Source organism: Nicotiana tabacum, chromosome 18 (genome assembly GCF_000715075.1).
Source record: "Nicotiana tabacum cultivar K326 chromosome 18, ASM71507v2, whole genome shotgun sequence".
Taxonomy (NCBI): Eukaryota; Viridiplantae; Streptophyta; class Magnoliopsida; order Solanales; family Solanaceae; genus Nicotiana; species Nicotiana tabacum.
This window is the reverse complement of record NC_134097.1, coordinates 70,209,219-70,230,016: the sequence shown is the minus strand read 5'-3', so window position 1 is coordinate 70,230,016 and position 20,798 is coordinate 70,209,219. Positions and strand designations below refer to the sequence as shown.

General features: G+C 39.7%; 1 protein-coding gene across 1 annotated transcript; it reads left to right on the top strand.

Moving 5' to 3' along the window:
• The first annotated feature begins 1,131 nt into the window (after positions 1-1,131).
• LOC142172531 (uncharacterized) lies at positions 1,132-1,587 on the top strand. The gene has a single exon (XM_075236172.1). The coding sequence runs from the start codon at positions 1,132-1,134 to the stop codon at positions 1,585-1,587; it is 456 nt and encodes a 151-aa protein (XP_075092273.1).
• The last annotated feature ends 19,211 nt before the right edge of the window (positions 1,588-20,798 follow it).

The following is a 20,798-nucleotide window of genomic DNA, read 5'->3' as shown; positions in this document are numbered from 1 at the left end:
TAGAGTGTTAATAGAAGTGTAGTATACCTTAGATTATAGTGGCTGTGGTGAATGATAGTAGAGTTAGGGCATGTCCTCGGGTGAGGCAGGGGCAGAGGGTAGGGGACTAGGGGGATAAGGAAGCATGAGAGTCACTAAACTTAGAGTTGGGTCCTGGAACATACGTACATTGACGAGAAAATCTATAGAGTTGGTGAAGATTCTCCATAAGAGGAAGATCAATATAGCTTGTGTCCAGGAGACTAGATGGGTGGGAACTAAAGTTAGGACGTAAATGGGTTCAAATGGTGGTACTCAGGAGGGTTGAGGGGTAATAATGGAGTAGGCATTTTGATTGATAGGGAACTAAGGAAGCAAGTGGTCGAGGTTAGGAGGATGAATGACAGGATGATGACTATCAAGATGGTTGTTGGAGAGCTTACTTTTAAAGTAGTTGGTGCTTATGCACCCGAAGCAAGCTTGGAACAGGAGGTCAAAAGGCAATTCAAGGATGATCTGGACGAGGTCGTGTAAGTTATTACACACATCGAGAAGCTAGTCCTATGAAGAGATTTCATTTTCCATATCGGTTCGATCTCAAAGGGATATGTTAGTGTATATGGCGGTTTTGGTTTTGGTGATAGATATAAAGGAGGCACTTCGCCGTTGGATTTTGCAAAAGCCTTTGACTTGGTGATAGCTAACTTGAGTTTTTAGAAGAAGGGAGAGCACTTGTCACCTTCTAGAGTACAATCGCCAAAATCCAAATTGATTACCTACTCATTCGAAAATGTGATAGACGTGTTTGCAAGTACTGCAAGGTTATCTTAGGTGAGAATCTCACGACTCAACATAGGATCTTGGCAATTAACTTCGAAACTAAAAGGAAGAGAAACAAGAGGGTTTGCATGGTCAACCAAGGATCAAGTGGGAAGCCTTGAGTAAGGATACATCTCAGGAGCTAGGGAAGAGTTGATGGCAATGGGGGCTTGGTGAAGTAGTGGGAATGCGAATAGTATGTGGACTAAGACATCGAATTGTACCAGGGAAATAAATAGATAGGTATTAGGGGTCTCGAAGGTTTGCTCTGGTGGGCACAAAGGGGACTGATGGTGGAATAGAGAGGTGCAAGGGAAAGTGGTAGTTAAGAAGATGGTGTACTTGAAGTTATTGGAGAGAAAAGACGATAAAGAGAAGAGGGCAAATTGGGAGCAATACAAGACATCAAAGAAGAAGGCAAAGTTAGTGGTTATGTCGGCAAAGACGATAGAATTGCACAAGAAGCTATACAAGCTAGCTAAGGTGCAAGAGAGGAAGTCACGTGACCTAGACCAAGTGAATTTCATAAAAGATGAGGAAGATAAAGTTATGATGAAAGGCGCACATATTATACGAAGATGGCAAGCATACTTCCATAAACTCTTAAATGAAGAGGGGAATAACACTATTGTGCTGCTTGATTTAGATCAAGCAGAAAGTCGACAAGATTTTAGATATTATAGGCATATTAAGGTTGATGAAGTTGAGGGGGCTATGCGTAAGATGAGGAGGGGAAGAGCGACTGGGCCAGACAAGATTCAGGTGAAATTTGAAAAAGCACGGGCATGACAGGTTTTGAGTGACTAACTGGATTATTTAATGTTATTTTTAGTCCCACAAAAAATGCTTGAAGAATGTATGTGGAGTACGATGATTCTGTTGTACAAGAATAAGTACGATATTCAAAATTACAATAATTACAGGGCCATCAAACTGCTAAGTCACACTATAAAGGTTTAAGAGAGGGTGGTGGAGATGCGGGTAAGGAGGAGTGTATTTATTTTTGTGCACCATTCGGATTCATGTCGGAACTTTTGACCATAAAAGCCATCTATCTTGTGAGGAGATTGGTGGAGCAGTATAGGGAGTGGAAAAGAAACTTGCATATAATGTTAATTCTCCTAGAAAAATCATACGATGAAGTCCTAAGTAAGGTTACATGAAAATGCTTGGAGGCAAAAGGTGGAAACATACATTAGAGAGATTAAGAATATGTATAATGAAGCTAAGACCCGAGTGAAGACAGGGGAGGAGACTCAAAATACTTTCCATTCGTACTGGAGTTATACCAGGGATCAACCCTCAGCCCATTTGTTTTTGCCTTGGCAATAGATGTATTGACGCGTCACATTTAAAGTGGTACCATAATGTATGTTATTCAGAGATGACATAATATCAATTGACAAGACGCGAGACAGAGTTAACTCTAGGATAGAGGTGTGGAGACAAACCTTAGAGTCTAAAGATTTCAGGTTGAGCAGGACTAGTATAGTATACTTGGAGTGCAAGTTTATTGATGTAACTCAGGAGGCTGGCATGATAGTGAGGCTAGACTCACAAGTCATCCCTAAAAAAGTAGTGTTAGTGATCTAATGCAATGAGGATGGGGAGATCGACGATGACGTCACACACTATATTGGAGAGGGATGAATAAAATTGAGGCTAGCATCTGGTATTTTGTGTGATAAGAACGTACCACTAAGAGTTAAAGGTAAGTTGTACAAAGTGTTGGTTAGACTGACTATATTATATGAGGCAGAGTATTGACTAGTTAAGAACTCTCGTGTACAAAAGATGAAAGTAGCAGAGATAAGGATGGAAAGATGGATTTGTAGGCATACTAGGAGAGATATGGTCAGAAATGAAGATAGTAGGGACAATGCAGGTTTGGCCGACGTGGTGGATAAGGAGCAAGAAGCGAGGATAAGATTATTCGGGCACGTGAAGAGAAGATGTCCAGATGCCCCAATGACGAGCTATGAGAGATTGACGATAGTGGATATGAGGTGAGGTAGAAGTAGGCCGAATATGTTTTGGAGAGAGGTAATTAAACAAGACGAGGTGCATCTTCAGCTTACCGAGGACATGCCTTGATACTTGGGTGTGAAGGAAAAGAATCAGGGAATAAGGTTAGCAGGAAATCGAGCATGACTCTTTAATCTTTTTTCTCAAACCTATCATTAACACTTTTTAACTTTTATTAAGTTTAAAAAATGGATCCATATTTTGAAGTTTATTCTATATATCTCAATTTTAGTACGACGAACTAAACACTCAATTAAAAATAATTTATGCACTACAATTCACGCATTACTAATCTTTGTATTACAATTCCTTCTAACTTTCTTAACCAAGCAACCCTTAAAGCTATCCATGACTTTAGCTAACAGTTAACTAAGGGTCATCAATGAAATATTGACTTTCAAAACCCACAACTACCAAATTAGAGAGGGACAGGCGACACCTTTAGGAAGAGAAACTCTCATCCATCACTAGAGAAGAAACTAATGGAAAACCCACCCAAAATACCAAACATACCATCGGAACCACCGGACGACACTATCATGGAAGAGGACACCCCCCAAGCCCATTCATACAAGGAAATGCTCCTAGATAAGCAAGATACGACACAAGCTGACTACTTTGCTTCCGATCTAGAATCCACAATAACGCAACAAAAAAGAAAAGGAAGCAACATGCCCAATCCTACTATCTCAAAAGGATAAAAACAGTTTATATGAACTATGGCGTTACTCAGTGATCATCAAGCTTTTTGGAAGGCATATGCCACACTATCTCCTCCGATCCAAATTAATTGAATTATGGAGCCCATCCAAACAGTTAATTTTGATTGACTTAGGATGAGATTTTTTTATAGTCAAATTTGGTAAGGAGGAAAATCTAGTGAAGGCCATCCAAAAAAGGGCCGTGGTTCATTTCTGGCAGCTTTCTCTCAGTCAGAAGGTGGGAACCTAAATTCGTCCCACAAGAAGCGACTCTATCCTTCATTGCAATTTGGGTAAATCTCCCATAACTACCCACTGAATTCTACGACAAAGAGGTCCTAGAAAAAGTACGCAGAAAACTTGGGAAGCTCCTAAAAATTGATACGTGCACCTCCTCCACGCTGAGAGGTAGATACACAAGAATATGTATCCAAGTATCCTTGGAAACACCAGTTGCTACCTCTATTACAATAGGGGACCATAAACAATTGGTGGTCTATGAAGGAGAAAACGTACTGTGCACTGGGTGTGGAAGGATAGGGCACACTATAAGAGGATGCTCACACAGGCAAAAACAATATCAAACAACAAATATGTAAGACAACCCAAAGTGCTCAAATACAGAGCCAAACGGTGATTCATGTCAAAAACAAAATAATGAGGGAGAAGAGGAATGGAAAGTTGTTTCTTTTCCAAGAAGGCGTAAAAAGGAGAACACCACGCAATAAAGTGCCGCAACGGACTAGAGTAGAAAGAGCAAACCAACATCAAAATCAAATGGCATCAAAGTCAAAATGTTTGATGCTACATCTGGTAAGTTTATTGACATTCAGACATTCCGATACACCTCTAAATCTAACCCTCTACAGGTCATGGACCAAGCCCAACCCATAAAAACAAAAATGCAATAATCAGAAAATCAAGCTACAACCGGGCAGCCCACAAAAGAAAGGCCCAATACAAGTGTGAAGAGGAAAGCAGACTCAGGGCCCGCAGAGCAACACCCAAATTCTTAAAAGGGGCCTACACCACTAGCAAAAACCAAATCGAACCCCACACACAACAACCCAAATCCAATGGACACTACCCCACACCCAAAGTCAACTAAGCCCAAAAGCCAAGGGGAAAGTCAGAAAATTCAGACTAGGCCCTCCCCCACATCTGAACAACTAGACTCCACGGTAGACCCTAATCATGATTCCTACAACACTACGTCTCCTCTACCAACACCAACTGGAAAAAACCCCTCTATGAAAGCTCAAGAGCCAAAGATAAGCAATCAAAAGATCTTAAGTGATTTGACACAACCCATCAACTCAACTGGATATCACAATAATTGCACAATCTATGTATCAGACACAGACTCCAAAACATCAAGCATGACTGTTGATTCAATTCCACAACCCCCCAAAACGGTTGATTACACTAATAACCTACCCCTTATTACTAACCCAAAAAACGTAAGACAAAAGAAACCCAAAATGGAACCCAGTACCAACCCCTCAATCTTCCTAACCTCCACCCCACCACCGCCGGACCACATACCAGCGTCGTGGTTGGAACTAGCCCTCCATGGCCAAGCCCTATGTTACAATTTTCAGTTGGGCAATCAACCAATCTCTCTAATCATCCATAACCCAGCTCATCTGGCAAGGATAACTGTAGAAGCCCTAAACAGGGGTTTGGGGATGTTTGGAGCACAACTATGGTAGGCAGTCATGACACAGAGCTACCCAAGTCACATGCAACATAACAGCGACCCATCGGTCCATAACAAGATGCAACAGATCTTCAACAACATGCCTTTCTTCCTAGATCCATCAGTAGAGGACCCCTATGCAACCCCACAGTTCAAGATCCTCTAGCAGGAATCACCCCAGAAAACTTCGTCTTCAGTTCAAGAGAATTAACAACAACCACCTCAGGAGAAACAACAACAATCGCCTCTAGGGAATATATCCAAAGGAATATCAATAGCCCTAGAGTTACTGAAGAATCACGAGGTGCCAATAGAACAAGAAACAACCCCAATCGACAACTTAGTGAAGGTGGATTCACTATGGCTAGAAGCAGCTCGAGCGGTGGAATTTAGCGTGGACCACAACGAGACATTGATACTCCTATCCCCAAGAACCTAGTCCGGTGTAGAATGGACTTCTTCTCTCACCAGAGCCAAGGTACACTCAAACCTCTCCTGACCTTATACCCAGTGATGAGATCCTAACAATCTCAATATAGGGGAAGAGAAACAATGCAACCCCAGGGCAGGGACAAGGCATCAACGAGCAACAACCCGCCAGCCTTGAACCCTCTAATGAATTTCATAATATGGAATGTTAGAGGGGAAAACAGTGCGAAGTTCAGGAGGCATTGCTCGAACATGGTCAAAATGCACAAGCCCGCGATGTTGGTTCTCCTGGAGACCAAAATGGCTGATCATAAAAGGCTAACTGAAGAGCTTCAATATGATATGCATATCCAGTTCCTTGCTGTAGGACATTCTGGAGGTATAATGATAATGTGGAGGGAATCTTCCCTCCAAGTTGATGAAGTGACTGTAAATTCCCAAGGTATCCATGTCATGGTTAAGGTATTACCCTTAAACCCCCTTTGGCTATTTTCTGCAATTTATGCTAGCAACTACATTGAGGATAGAAAGGCCATCTGGGATAACTTAATTGATATCTCAAATAACCACATAGGGAGTTGGTTTGTGGGTGGAGACTTCAATAAAGTCCTAAAAGCAAGAGACAAGTTTGGGGGAACCCTATCAACACCCACAGGAGTAACTCATTTTGGAATTATACTAATAGTTGTCACCTAATAGACCTAGGGTTTAAAGGTAGCAAATATACTTGGTCAAATAAGCGATATAAGAATAGGTCATGTCTAATTCTAGAAAGGATTGACAAGTGTTTTGCTAATAACCAATGGGTAAATGAATACCCTGAAGCTAACATTACACACCTCCCCAGGACCCACTCTAACCACTGCCCAATGCTTGTCAATCTAAGCAATACCAATCATACTCCTCTTAATAAACCCTTTAGGTTTGAATCAATGTGGTGCAGCTACCCTCTGTTTCAAAACTTAATTAGGGAGTCTTTTTTGCCTAATTCTTCTCTAATCCCATCCACCATTTTTTTTCAAGGAAAATGCACTCAAATGGAATAAAAATACCTTTGGTAATATCTTCCACAAGAAGAAGAGGTTGCTTGCCAGGATAGCAGGGATTCAAAAATCCCCTCATTATCCCTTTAAGAGCTCCATGCAAACCCTTGAGAACACCCTCATTGAGGATCTTAACTCAATCCTAAAGAATGAAGAGTATTTCTGGTAAATGAAGTCCAGAATAAGCTGGCTCTCAGATGGGGATGCCAACACAAAATTCTTTCACACTTCTACCCTCAATAGAAGGAGGAGGAACAAAATACTATATCTCAAGGATGACTCAAGACAGTGGATGTTTGAGCCTGGGGAAATCAAGGAATCGATTTCAAAATTCTTCCAAGAGCTTTACACAACATCCCTTCCACAGTCCCAGAATTGCATGTCCTTTCTGAAATTCAGGGGCAATGCCTCTCTCAAATCCAACAAACAACAATTGGGATGCCTTTTAGGGATAGTAAAATTAAATATGCCATGTTCTCTTTCAAGCCTTTCAAAGTCCCTGGCTCTATGGCCTTCACCCTTTCTTCTATCAAAAATACTGGGACATAGTAGGAAAGGATGTCACTCAATTCTGCAAAAATTGTATCTCCATATCAACAATGAATCCAGCCATAAATGAAACCCTCATGTGCCTCATCCCCAAATGTCCCCAAGCCTCAATGATCAAGAATTACAGGCCCATAGGCTTATGCAGTACAGTCTACAAGATAGTGACCAAATTATTGTTAATAGAATCAAGCATTACCTCCCTCACATCATTGGCCCTAGTCAGGCTAGCTTTCTCTCCAACAGGAAAGCCTCAGACAATGTCATCATAGTCCAAAAATACATCACCCACTTTGGAAAAATGAACGGCAAATCCTCTAACATGATTCTAAAGATTGATATAGAAAAGGCTTTTGACAGAATGATCTTCATTAAGCAAAACCTCCATGCTTTCAAATTCCCAAATACCATAACCAATCTCATTATGTCATATGTCAGTTCCTCCACAATCTCTGTCATTGTTAATGGAGAGCAAACAAACCCTTTTATGCATAGTAGGGGCATCATAAGAGTGACCCTCTTTCCCTATATCTGTTTATCCTGTGTATGGAAAGGCTCTCTAGAGACATTGGCAAAAATTTCCTTCAGTGAGAGTGGCACCCCATTAGCATTAGCAGAAGTGGCCCTAAGATATCTCATCTATTCTTTGCTGATGATCTAACCCTTTTTGCAACAGCTAACCAAGCCAATTGTAACACAATTATGAGTACTCTCAGCTCTTTCAACTTGGCATTTGGGCAAAATATTAACCTTACCAAGTCTGAAGTCTGTTTCAGTGCAAATTGCAAACCTCACCAAATGGAATTCATCTCAAACACTCTTGCCATTAAAGCTTCAGCAAACTTTGGAAAGTACCTGGGCTTTCCAATCTTTCATAAAAGACCAACTCACAGTGATTTCCAGTTCATCATTGACAATCTCCATTCTAAAATGGCTGGATGGAAAACAAACATGCTAAACATGACTAGAAGAACCACTTTGGCAAAAACATTCCTGAATTCCATCCCAAATCATGTAATGCAATACATTAAGCTCCCTGCAAAAACAACCAAAGATATTGAGAAAATACAAAGAAATTTCATCTAGGGTACTACTGTTATTAAAAGAAAGATGCACCTTGTCTCCTGGGAAACAATCACTATAACTAAGGCTGGGGGGGCTGGGAATTCGGAAAGCTGAATTGAAAAACAGAGCCCTCCACTCAAGGCTTGCTTGGAGGCTATATCAGTATCCCTCAGCCCTCTGGGCAAAAACACTGATTGCAAAACACTGCAACTGGGGGAACCCTCCTAAAAAAGCTAAGTCCAACACCTGAAAATGCATTCTAAAGGGATGGGAAACTTGCATAAAAGTAAAAAGATGGGTAGTGCATTCAGGGAACATGGTCAGCTTCTTCAATGACCCTTGGATGAATAACCTCCCAGCTATAAGGTCCTTAATAGAAGGACCCTTGACAAGAGAAGATATGGCCAAAATTGTAGCTTCTGCTCATAATAATGGAACTTGGGATCTTTCTACCATCTCTTACCATCCCTCAAAACATCAAAAACTCCATTCAAAACACCTTCATCTCACCCTACCCAATTAAGGAAGATAGAATGATCTGAGGAGCCACCTCAAATGGCATCTATTCCACAAAATTAACTTACTCCCTCCTGGATAGCCTTCAACACCAAAGAGATGAGATCATAAGCAACAATTACTTATGGATCTAGAAACTAAATGTAAAGCCCCAGAAAATTTTGCTAAGTAATCTAAGATTTTATGGTGCCAAGATAAGCTAATTATTTTATCTTGTGTGCAAGTGAGGGTTCATGATATAATGGATATCAATTAGACAAGTTATTAAGTGTATAATTTATAAGTAGTTTGGGGTCTAAGGAAAGGCCTAAGTCTAAGCTAAGTTGGAAAAATTCCATAATAGGCTAAAGTTGTAAGTGAATGCGCACAAGACCTCACTTTGGACAAACATATCTCTAGTTATATAAAGTGTTGAGTGATGAAAAATATATCAAATTAAAGCTCTTTGAGTCTAGTTCGCAACGCAATAAACCGTTCATCATTTGGAGGTGTATACAGAAAGTTATGATCATTTTACTGGACATGCGTCACCAGCGCGCCCAGGAGCGCGGCCGCGGCAAACCGCGACAAACCTAGGTTTTTCTGCCTGTAAACCACGGCAGACCGCGGCGGAATGCTGTGGAACATGTAAAATGTCTAAAATACCCCTAGTAAATGTAAAAACTGAAGGGGTATTACATTTCCTTCATTTTTTGATCATTCAAGCTCGAATTTTGGGGTTTTCTTCACCCTCTCAAGACCTCCAACCCCTCCCATCTTCAAGGTAAGCAATCTTCATTAAATTGGTGTAAAATTCCATTATTCTTACACTAGTATTGATGAAATCTACTCATAAAAAACATAGGTCTTCAAGAAATTCCTTCAAGAACTCAAAGGAGGGTTTTGTAAGATTTCTTCCAAAAGGTAATCCTACCCCCCTTAGACTTACATGTATGAATTTATTATGGGTATATGAGTGTGAATTAAGTATTAGGACTCTTGGTGTGGTGATTAGAAGCCATAAGTTCCTAATATAAATACATAGTCATTGTAGAGATTGGAAGGTGATTATTTAATAGAATTTTGCTGGTTGGGTGATAATGGGTTGTCACACATATGTTTTTGGAAGTTATAAATTGGTTAGGAATGATGGTGGAATGAATTGTTAGTTAATGGTGATAGTTGGGTGAACCAATACTATAGTTATGGGGTGTAAAGATCTATACCTACAAAGTGTTTGATGATATGCCTAAATGGCATAAGTTACGGAATTTATTACTAATATTGGCCCTATTGAATGTCGTATTGTAGATTGAGGTTGCTTAAGTGTATTGGATCATTGTAGTATCACTAAGGGCGAATTTGAGGTATGTATAGCTAACTTTAACCTTTGTAAAGTCACCTTGTTTGGTGTACGAGTAATTGGTATTTGTTATTTATGTGGACCATTTGTGAATTCTTGTGATTAATATGCCTTGAACGTTGTTGGCTAAGTTTCCTGATATAATGGTGTAAGTAAATGGCAACAAGCCAAGCGTGTGTGTGTGAAAGTGCTTATGTGGTAAGAGCTGTATAACAAATGATGGAAAGAAATCGTAATTGATGCAATTGAAACAACTGTGGTAATACCATACGTGACTTGTCGCGGCAATTATCGTTGTAACTTAAATTGTATCTGGACTGTTGCATATAATGGAAATGGTATTGATGTCTATGAAAACTCTTTGTGAATTGTTGTGTTGTCATGTGAAAGGTAATTGTCCGGTGGAATCGGGTTACGCGCCGCAACACGAAGTTATAAGGTGTGGGTTATGGTGATAAGGGTGGCCGAGGTAATAAGGGTGAAAAAGTGATCGAAATCTTTATTAAAATGAAAATATGTGAAAGTTGTGAAACCATTGATGTGATGAAATAATGTTGAAAGGGTAAAAGGAGAGATTGTGGAACTTGTTTGGCTTTGGTTGTTCCTTTCATGTGCATTGTGCTGTTGATTCTATTACTGTTTGTTACCTGTATATTTCTTGATTTTACTTGGGATAAAGTTAGTGATGAAATAATGTTAAAAGGGGAAAAGGAGAGATTGTGGAACTTGTTTGGCTTTGGTTGTTCCTTTCATGTGCATTGTGTTGTTGATTCTATTACAGTTTGTTACCTGTGTATTTCTTGATTTTACTTGGGGTAAAGTTTGTTCATACATGCCAGTACAATTCAAATGTACTGATGTCCCTTTTGCCGGAGGCGCTACATTCGTGTTATAGTTGTAGGTGGTTTTATAGCAGGTACTCCAGTCCACCAACAGTAGCACTCCTTCACTTTCCGTTAGCTGTATTGGTGAACCCCTTTTTCCTCTCGGGGCCCTACGTGGCGAATGCCGCTTTCCCTCCGGAAATCTTATTCTGGTATTTGCGTAAGGTATAGTCGGAGCCTTGTTACCGGCAAGTATTGCAACACTCTTTTGTATCCCTAGAGGCTCCGTAGACGTTTGTGTGGGTTATGTATGGGTATTGGATAGGTCAATGGAGCATGTTGTAACCTTGTACTCTTGCTTTCTTTTACACTATAACTTGTAGGGAACCTTGGAAGTTTAACCACGTTTTAAATGTTGTGATATAAAATGAACTAAGATGTTAAATGTACTATCTTTCCTAGTTTAAATAAAGGTAAACATGGCTTCCTTATTCTTATCGAGTTAGGTAGATAGCGGGTTGATAAGGCTTGGTCAGTTGGGTTTACTTGATTGAGCGCCGGTCGCGCCTCCCGAAGTTGGGTCATGACAAACTTGGTATCAGAGCCTAAGGTTTTAAAGTGTCCTAGGATGTCTCGAAGCCGTGTCTAGTAGAGTCCTTCTTATCAGTGCGTTGTCGACCACATCTATAATTTGAGGCTACATGCACATTTAGGAATGTTACCCTTCTTCAACACTCCAGAACGTGCGATAAAGCTTGACTATAAGATTGTCTTCTAACTCGTGCGTTGAGATTCGAGATAAGTTTAAACGTTTTTTCGTCTATTTCAAGTTATGTTGTCATATGGAATGACAAATGGGAAAAGGCCTGAATATTAAGGAGATGGCACATATATCGTGTTGAACGAGTGGTACGAATATATGAGATACATATATCGTACCAAAATCATAATTTATTCGGAAAAAAGTGTTAAAAATGATTACCACCTCTAAAGAAACATTGAATTGATAAGTGCTATATAAGCTTGAATAGCACATGTGGATAGTGTGAGAAGTATGTAAATGATCCTAAGGTGTAAAAGAAAATTTGTTGTATAAGCATGTGATATATCTAAGGCATGACTAAGAGAGTAATGAAAAACATGTAGGTCTCTTACGGGAGACAAGAAGTTATGAAAGGAGAGTCAATTAAACCCCGATGAGAAGACCCATGTACATCGAACTTTATAAAAATCCAGAAGTTTACGAACTGATATTACACTCCTAAAGGATATTGATATGAGGAATTGAAATCCCAAGCCCATGTGGCTGAATAAGAGCAAAGAATTTATGAGGTTAATACCATTGTTACTTCAATCTCCCTAATAGTCGAATATATATGTGAGGGATAGAGAAATGAAACATATGTCCATGAAGTTGCTAAATTCAAGACTTGTGTCAAAATTCGGGACTTTCGCCCTAAGCGGAGGAGGAAGTGCCATAGTAAGGCCACTTAAATACAATGAAACAAAAGTAAGACCATGTAGCTATGATGTTTGAGTATTTTGTCGAAGACATGCGTAGTCTAGAAAAGTGATAATGGATAACGTGATTATCTGAAAGGGTGTGCTAATGGTAGACCACTAGTACCCCAAAATAAGGGTGTAAGGTTAAGGAAGGTAAATTCTTCACACATGGCAATGTGGATGATACGGTCAACGATCCTAGAAACTAAGAGTATATTTGTAAAGGGATTTTATACTTGTTAGAGGGTTAGGAACAATGGAACCTAAGGAAGTACTATAGGCCAAATATGGAAGGTTGCGAGTTTTTAGAATGGGTTAATCATAGATCTGTGATTTAACCAAAGTACCAAGGCGTTAAGAAAGACGAAACGAGTGGGAGAAATAAATGTGATGCTATAATAACCCAAGAGGGTATTTGGGTTTGATGGAGAGCCTCTAAAGAATCTTACAAGCAAAGAAGTGTTAAGTGATATGACGATGAACACACTTTCCCACGAATATCCTAACAAGAGTTTAGAGGTGAGCGGGTTAAAAAAAATTTAGGAAAAAGACCACGTAAAATGTGGAAGAGTGCGTGGCTATTCACTAGCTAGGAATAATGAGGTGAGAAGAAATAAGAGGAAAATCTATAAATTGAGATGTCCATGGTTATCGCAAAATAGTTCGTATCAGAATGGTGGACTCGCCTGGAGCACAAGTGTTAATAGAAGGTATAAAGGACTAACCGTAATGTTACCGACTTGGGTAACACTGAATATCAACTAAAATATTTAGATGGAGTTCATGTCTACATATTACAATGGAAAGTGAGACTACTGGTAGTAAAATAGTGGCGTTATAAACTCAACAAACCAGACACAGTGATACCATGAGTCCATGAGGTGCAGACAAGTGCGTGGCACAATAAGGCTATCTACTATGTATTATAGCAAAAATGGAATGGGAATGAATGTCCCAATCACAAAGAAAATATAGTACTAATGTATTGGCTAGACCGAAAGGGGGAATAAAAAGGGAAAAACAACACAATCTACCCAAAGAACAAAGGGAAATGCTTGAAATGTAGTGAGAGAAGATGAACACTTGTTACGAATCAAACATGTTTAACATGATAGCTCTTAATCCACAATACCAACAAACACTATTGGTAGCTATAATATTCGGAATAAGGTGAATCACTTATTGAGGATGGAGTAATTCTTACACTTAGAAGGAAAACAAGAAGTTTCTGTTGAAGAATTTAGGAAGATTTCAAGTTATTGTTCGGGCCAGTGCTCTTTCTGAGTTGAATGTGTACTAAGGTTGTTGATACGTATTTTGGGAAGTGTTTAACAGTATGGAGGGATCACGAGAATGTTTACACAGGAAGTGGAGTGGTTTCTTAAATCCTATAAGGCACACAAGGAGGAAAGAGGTTGACTAGGAAAGGTCTGAGCACAATGTTATATTACATTTGATGTAATGTCGTGCATGTTGATGATATTAAGGTGTGTGCGCATTCTAGAAGATGTATTCCTTTGAAATAGAGGGTTCTATAAGAAAACTCATCCAGTAATGTCTTTGTTGAGAATTTGGAAGAGCACGTTGCAAGTACTCATATAAGATTGTAACCATATCAAGAAAATTATTGAAGAACTCAAATCCTAGGAGGTCATATGTAAGAGAAATGTGACATAGATGGTCCACTGTTGATGCAACATGGCCAGTTGATCTCTTATGCTTCAAGGCAATCCAAGAATCATGAAAGGAACTATTTGACACGACTTAGAACTTGCGGTGGTAGTTTTGTATAAAGATTCAGCGACATTATGTGTATGGGGTCCACGTTGATGTATTTATGAACTACAAGGGCCTTCAATATATTTTTTTTAAACAAAAGGAGTTGAATCTAAGACAGAGAGGATGGCTCGGGTTACACAAGGACTATGACATCAATATTCTCTATCACCCGGGAAAGGCTAATGTCGTGGCAGATGCACTTAGTCGAAAATGTATGGGGAGTTTGGCTCATTTGGGGGCATATCAAAGGCCGTTAGCCAGGGAGGTTTACCAGTTAGCCAGTTTGGGAGTTCGCCTTGCGGACTCTAGTGAAGGAGGGGTAATTATACAGAATAGGGTCAAATCATCGCTTGTAGCAGATGTGCAGGAAAAACAATTCAACGATCCATTGTTAGCACAATTGAAAGAGGGGATTCACAAACACAATACCACAGTTTTTTCCTTTGGCATGAATGATAGTACCTTACGGTACCAAGACCGCCTATGTGTTCCTGATATCGAGGGTCTTCGGGAAAGGATCATGGCAGAAACTCACACATCCAGATATTCTGTGCACCCCGGTTCTACAAAAATGTATCATGATCTCAAGGAAATTTATTGGTGGAACAACATGAAGAGGGATGTGGCGGATTTTGTAGCAAAATGTCCAAATTGTCAACAAGTGAAGGCCGAACATCAAAGGCCCGGTGGATTGACTCAAAGCCTAGAAATTCCAATGTGGAAATGGGAGATGATCAATATGGATTTTGTAGTATGGCTATCGCGCAATCCGCGCAGGTTCAACTCAATTTGGGTGATCGTTGACCGACTCACAAAATTAGCGCACTTCTTTCCAGTTAAATCTACCGACACAACGGAATAGTATGCTCAGTTGTATATCAAAGAAATAGTCAGGTTGCATGGCACTCCAGTCTCAATCATTTCAGATCGAGGGGCTCAGTTCACGACCAACTTTTGGAAGAAGTTTCAGCAAGGTTTGGGTACGCAGGTAAACCTTAGCACAACTTTTCATACACAAACCGATGGGCAAGCAGAGCGGACTATTCAGACGCTTGAAGACATGTTGCGTGCTTGTAGTATTATTTCAAGGGTAGTTGGGATGACCATTTGCCACTTATAGAATTTGCTTACAACAACAGCTTCCATGCTAGTATCCAGATGGCACCATTCGAGGCATTATATGGTAGGAGATGCAGGTCTCCCATTGGGTGGTTTGAGGTTGGAGAAGCAGAATTGATAGGGCCGGACCTCGTGCATCAGGCCATGGAGAAAGCCAAGATTATTAAGGAGAGGTTGAAAACTGCTCAGAGTCACCAAAAGTCTTATTCGGACATTCTTCGCAGAGATTTGGAGTTCAAAGAAGATGATTGGGTATTTTTGAAAGTTTCCCCCATGAAGGGCATTATGCGATTTGGGAAGAAAGGGAAATTAAGTCCGAGGTATGTCGGACCGTACAAAATCATTCAGAGGATTGGTCAGGTGGCATACAAGCTCGAGCTGCCACCCGAGATGTCGTTGGGACATCTGGTCTTCCATGTGTCTATGTTGAAGAAGGTAGTGGGAGATCCGTCCACTATTGTGCCAGTTGGAACTATTGAGGTTAATGAAGAACTATCTTATAAAGAAATTCCAGTTGCCATTCTTGATAGGCAAGTCTGAAAATTGAGAAATAAGGAAATTGCCTCTGTAAAAGTGTTATGGCGGAACCAGCAGGTTGAGGAAGCCACTTGGGAAGCCGAGGAAGAAATGAGAAAGAAGTACCCACATTGGTTTGAATAGTCATGTAATAGCTTTTATGCATTTGGTTCCTATGAACTCTTATCTTTTGATTTGATCCATGTTAAACTATTCCATTTTAATTACATGTATTGCCTATGTGGCCATGGTTGGTATTGTACAAGTTATGTTATGTCTATGAAACATGTATATGCTGTTAGGATATGTATCTGGGGCCCTCTGACAGGTGGATAGGTCTAGTTACAAAGGAAACTCTGGCGAAATTTTTCGGAAATTTAAGGAGTTAGCTAAATTCGGGGATGTTGATATATTTCATGATGTGAACAAGCCAAAGTTACATAAGGATGGATAGTGAATGAACCTTGATCCTCATTCGAGGATGAATGATCCTAAGCGGGGGAGAATGTAAAGCCCCGGAAAATTTTGCTAAGTAATCTAAGATTTTGTGGTGCCAAGATAGGCTAATTATTTTATCTTGTGTGCAAGTGAGGGTTCATGATATAATGGATATCAATTAGATAAGTTATTAAGTGTATAAGTCATATTATAAGTAGTTTGGGGTTTAAGGAGAGGCCTAAGTCTAAGTCAAGTTGGAAAATTTTCATAATAGGCTAAAGTTATAAGTGAATGCGCACAAGACCTCACTTTGGACAAGCATATCTATAGTTATATAAGGTTTAGTGATTCACAACCTATCAAATTACATTCCTTTGAGTCTAGTTCCCAACACAACAAACCGTTCGTCATTTGGAGGTGTATACAAAAAGTTATGACCATTTTACCGAACATGCGTCACCAGCGCGCCCAGGAGAGCAGCCGCGGCGAACCGCGGCAAACCAAGGTTTTTCTGCCTGTAAACCGCGGCGGACCGCATCGGAACGCGGAAGAACGTGGTGGAACATGTAAAATGTCTAAAATACCCCTGGTCAGTGTAAAAACCGAAGGGGTATTACATTTCCTTCATTTTTTGATCATTCAAGCTCGAATTTTGGGGTTTTCTTCACCCTCTCAAGACCTCCAACCCCTCTCATCTTCAAGGTAAGCAATTTTCTTTAACTTGGTGTAAATTTCCATTATTATTACACTAGTAGTTGACCAATGCCCTAGCAGTATTCATGGATTTGATGAGTCGTGTGTTCAGGCCCTTTTTAGATTTATTCGTAATTGTATTTATCAATGATATATTGGTGTATTCTCATTCAGAGGCAGAGCATGCAGATCATTTGCATATTGTGCTAAGAGTTCTACAAAGAGGGAAATTGCATGCAAAATTCTCTAAATGTGAATTCTGGTCGAACTATGTAGCTTTCCTTGGGCATATTATTTCGGGTGAAGGTGTCCAGGTGGATACAAAAAAGATTGAGGAAGTAAAGACTTGTCCTAGACCCACAACACCGACGAAGGTTCGTAACTTTCTCGATGTGGCAGATTATTACATGAGACTTGTAACAGATTTTCTTCTCTTTTAGCACCATTGACAAGAGTGGTATATGATGTCTCGCTTAATGTTCCAGAATAACATAAGGAAATCTATGGTGCACGCAAGTAAAAGGAAGGTTGCGAATAAGTATAAATAGATATGTGTAGGTCGCAAGCTAAAGTATGGTAGAGCGACAAGGTTTTAGGAAGATAGGAGTAAGGATAAGAAAAGGTGAGTGAGAAGGTGACGAGGATGGATAAGTCCTTGGGATTAAGCCCGTGAAAATAAGAGATCTGATGGTTTCTCTAAGTCATAGAAAGTTCAGTATAGCCTGAATGAACTCAAAGGAGTTTAAGACCAGTAGCATTTAAAGGAGATGGAATGCTGCCTGGTAATGGAATAAGGCCGTAATTCTGATAGATAAAGGATGATGTTTAGTCCTTCAAAAGTAGGAATTTCATAAATTGTAAAAGATTAGAATACCTATGTAAGTTGACTCAGAAGGGAGCTAAGTTTTAGTGAACTGATGCTTGTGAACGGAGCTCCAGGCATTGAAGGATAAACTAACTTTAACACTAATTCTAACGCTTCCAAAAGGAACCGATGGTTATGTTATATATTGTGATGCTTTGGGGGTTGGATTGGGTTGTGTACTGATGCATCGTGGTAAGGTAGTAGCTTATACTTCTAGACAACTAAGAAAGCACGAGAAGAATTACCCGACCCATAATTTAGAGTTAGCCGCAGTAAATCATGCATTAAAGATGTGGAGGCACCACTTGTATGGCATTCATGTTGATATCTATATGGATCATAAGAGCCTCCAGTATATCTTCAATCAAAAGGAATTGAATTGACGTCAAAGGAGATGGTTGGAGCTACATAAAGATTATGATGTTGATATTTCATACCATCTGGGGAAGGAGGACATGGTAGCAGATGCCCTCAGCCGTAGATATATGGGTAGCCTGTCATATTTACAGCTAGATAAGAGGGGTAGCCCATGAGATTCATCAGCTAGCTAGTCTTGGAGTTCGATTACTGGACTTATGTGATATTGGAATTACTATTCAAGATACGAGAACATCCTCTTTAGTAATTGAAGTGAAGGAATGCCAGTACGAAGATCCGGTGTTAGTTCATTATAAGGATACCACCCCTCAGAAGGAGAAGGCACCGTTGAGATCACAGAAAATGGGGTCCTCATATATCGAGGATGATTATGTATCCCTAATATTGCAGGGCTACGTCGGTAGGTTATGGGAGAAACTCATTATTCTTGTTATTCTATCCATCCAGGAGCAACAAAGATGTATCATAAAAACTCGGTAGATTATTGCAGTCTATGGAGATTCTGACTTGAAAATGGGAAGTAATCAATATAGATGTCATCGTAGGCTTACCTCGTACCCAGCATAAGTTTGATTCTATATGGGTGATTGTTGATAGGCTTACAAAATCAACCCATTTTCTGCCCGTTAGGACTACATATTTTGCAAAAGATTATGCAAGACTTTATATTAAAGAGATAGTACAACTGTATGGTGTCCTTGTATCTATTATCTCAGATAGAGGAGCTCAATCAGCTAACTTCTGGAGGTCCTTCCAAAAAAAAGGATTGGGGACTCAGGTAAGTCTTAGTACAACATTTCATCCCCAAACAGATGGACAGGTTAAGCATACTATTCAAACACTTGAGGATATGTTACGAGCTTGTGTGATAGACTTCAAAGGTAGCTAGGATGATCATATGTTGCTTATTGAGTTCGCATATAATAATAGCTACCGTTCCAGGATTCAGATGGCTCCATACGGAGCTCTTTACGGATGGAAGTGCAGGTCGCCTATAGGGTGGTTCAATATTGGGGAAACTACATTAGTAAGACTAGAATTGGTACACGAGGCAATAGATAAAACTAAGCTTATACAGGAAAGGCTATTAGCAGCTCAAAGCCATCAGAAGTCTTATGCGGAAAATCAACGGCGAGACTTAGATTTTCAGGTTGACGATTGGGTATTCCTAAAGGATCACCGATGAAAGGTGTTATGAGGTTTTGAAAGAAAGGAAAACTTAGCCCTTGGTACATTGGACCATATAGGATCATACACAAGGTAGGCCAGGTAGCATATGAGTTAGACTTGCCTTCGGACTTGGAATCTGTACATCCTGTCTGAAATCTACTCAGAAACCACATAGATCTTCAAGAAATTCCTTCAAGAACTCAAAGGAGGGTTTTGCAAGATTTCTTCCAAAAGGTAATCCTACTCCCCTTAGACTTACATGTACGAATTTATTATGGGTATATGAATGTGAATTAAGTATTGGGACTCTTGGTGTGGTGATTAGAAGCCATAAGTTCCTAAAATAAATACATAGTCATTGTAGAGATTGGAAGGTTATTATTTGATAGAATTTTGTTGGTTGGGTGATGATGGGTTGTCACACATATGTTGTTGGAAATTATAAATTGATTAGGAATGAGGGTGGAATGAATTGTTGGTTAATGGTGATAGTTGGGTGAACCAATACTATAGTTATGGGGTGTAAAGATCTATACCTACAAGGTATTTGATGATATGCCTAAATGGCATAAGTTACGGAATTTATTACTAATATTGGCCCTATTGAATGTCGTATTGTAGATTGAGGTTGCTTAGTGTATTAGATCATTGTAGTATCACTAAGGACGAATTTGAGGTATGTATAGCTAACTTTAACCTTTGTAAAGTCACCTTGTTTGGTGTACGAGTAATTGGTAAGTGTTATTTATGTGGACCATTTGTGAATTCTTGTGATTAATATGCCTTGAACGTTGTTGGCTAAGTTTCCTGATATAATGGTGTAAGTAAATGGCAACAAGCCAAGCGCGTGTGTGTGAAAGTGCTTATGTGGTAAGAGCTGTGTAACAAATGATGGAAAGAAATCGTAATTGATGCAATTGAAACAACTATGGTAATATCATACGTGACGTGTCGCGACAATTATCGTTGTGACTTAAATTGTATACGGACTGTTGCATATAATGGAAATGGTATTGATGTCTATGAAAACTCTTTGTGAATTGTTGTGTTGTCGTGTGAAATGTAATTGTCCGGTGGGATCGGGTTGCGCGCCGCAACACGAAGTTATAAGGTGTGGGTTGTGGTGATAAGTGTAGCCGAGGTAATAAGGGTGGCCGAGGTAATAAGGGTGGAAAAGTGATCGAAATCACTATTGAAATGAAAATATGTGAAAGTTTTGAAACCATTGATGTGATGAAATAATGTTGAATGGGAAAATAAGAGATTGTGGAACTTGTTTGGCTTTGGTTGTTCCTTTCATGTGCATTGTGTTGTTGATTCTATTACTGTTTGTTACCTGTGTATTTTTT

What these genes read in the sequence shown, in the direction of transcription:
- LOC142172531 (XM_075236172.1), top strand. Translation starts at nt 1,132, where the DNA reads ATGGTGTACTTGAAGTTATTGGAGAGAAAAGACGATAAAGAGAAGAGG.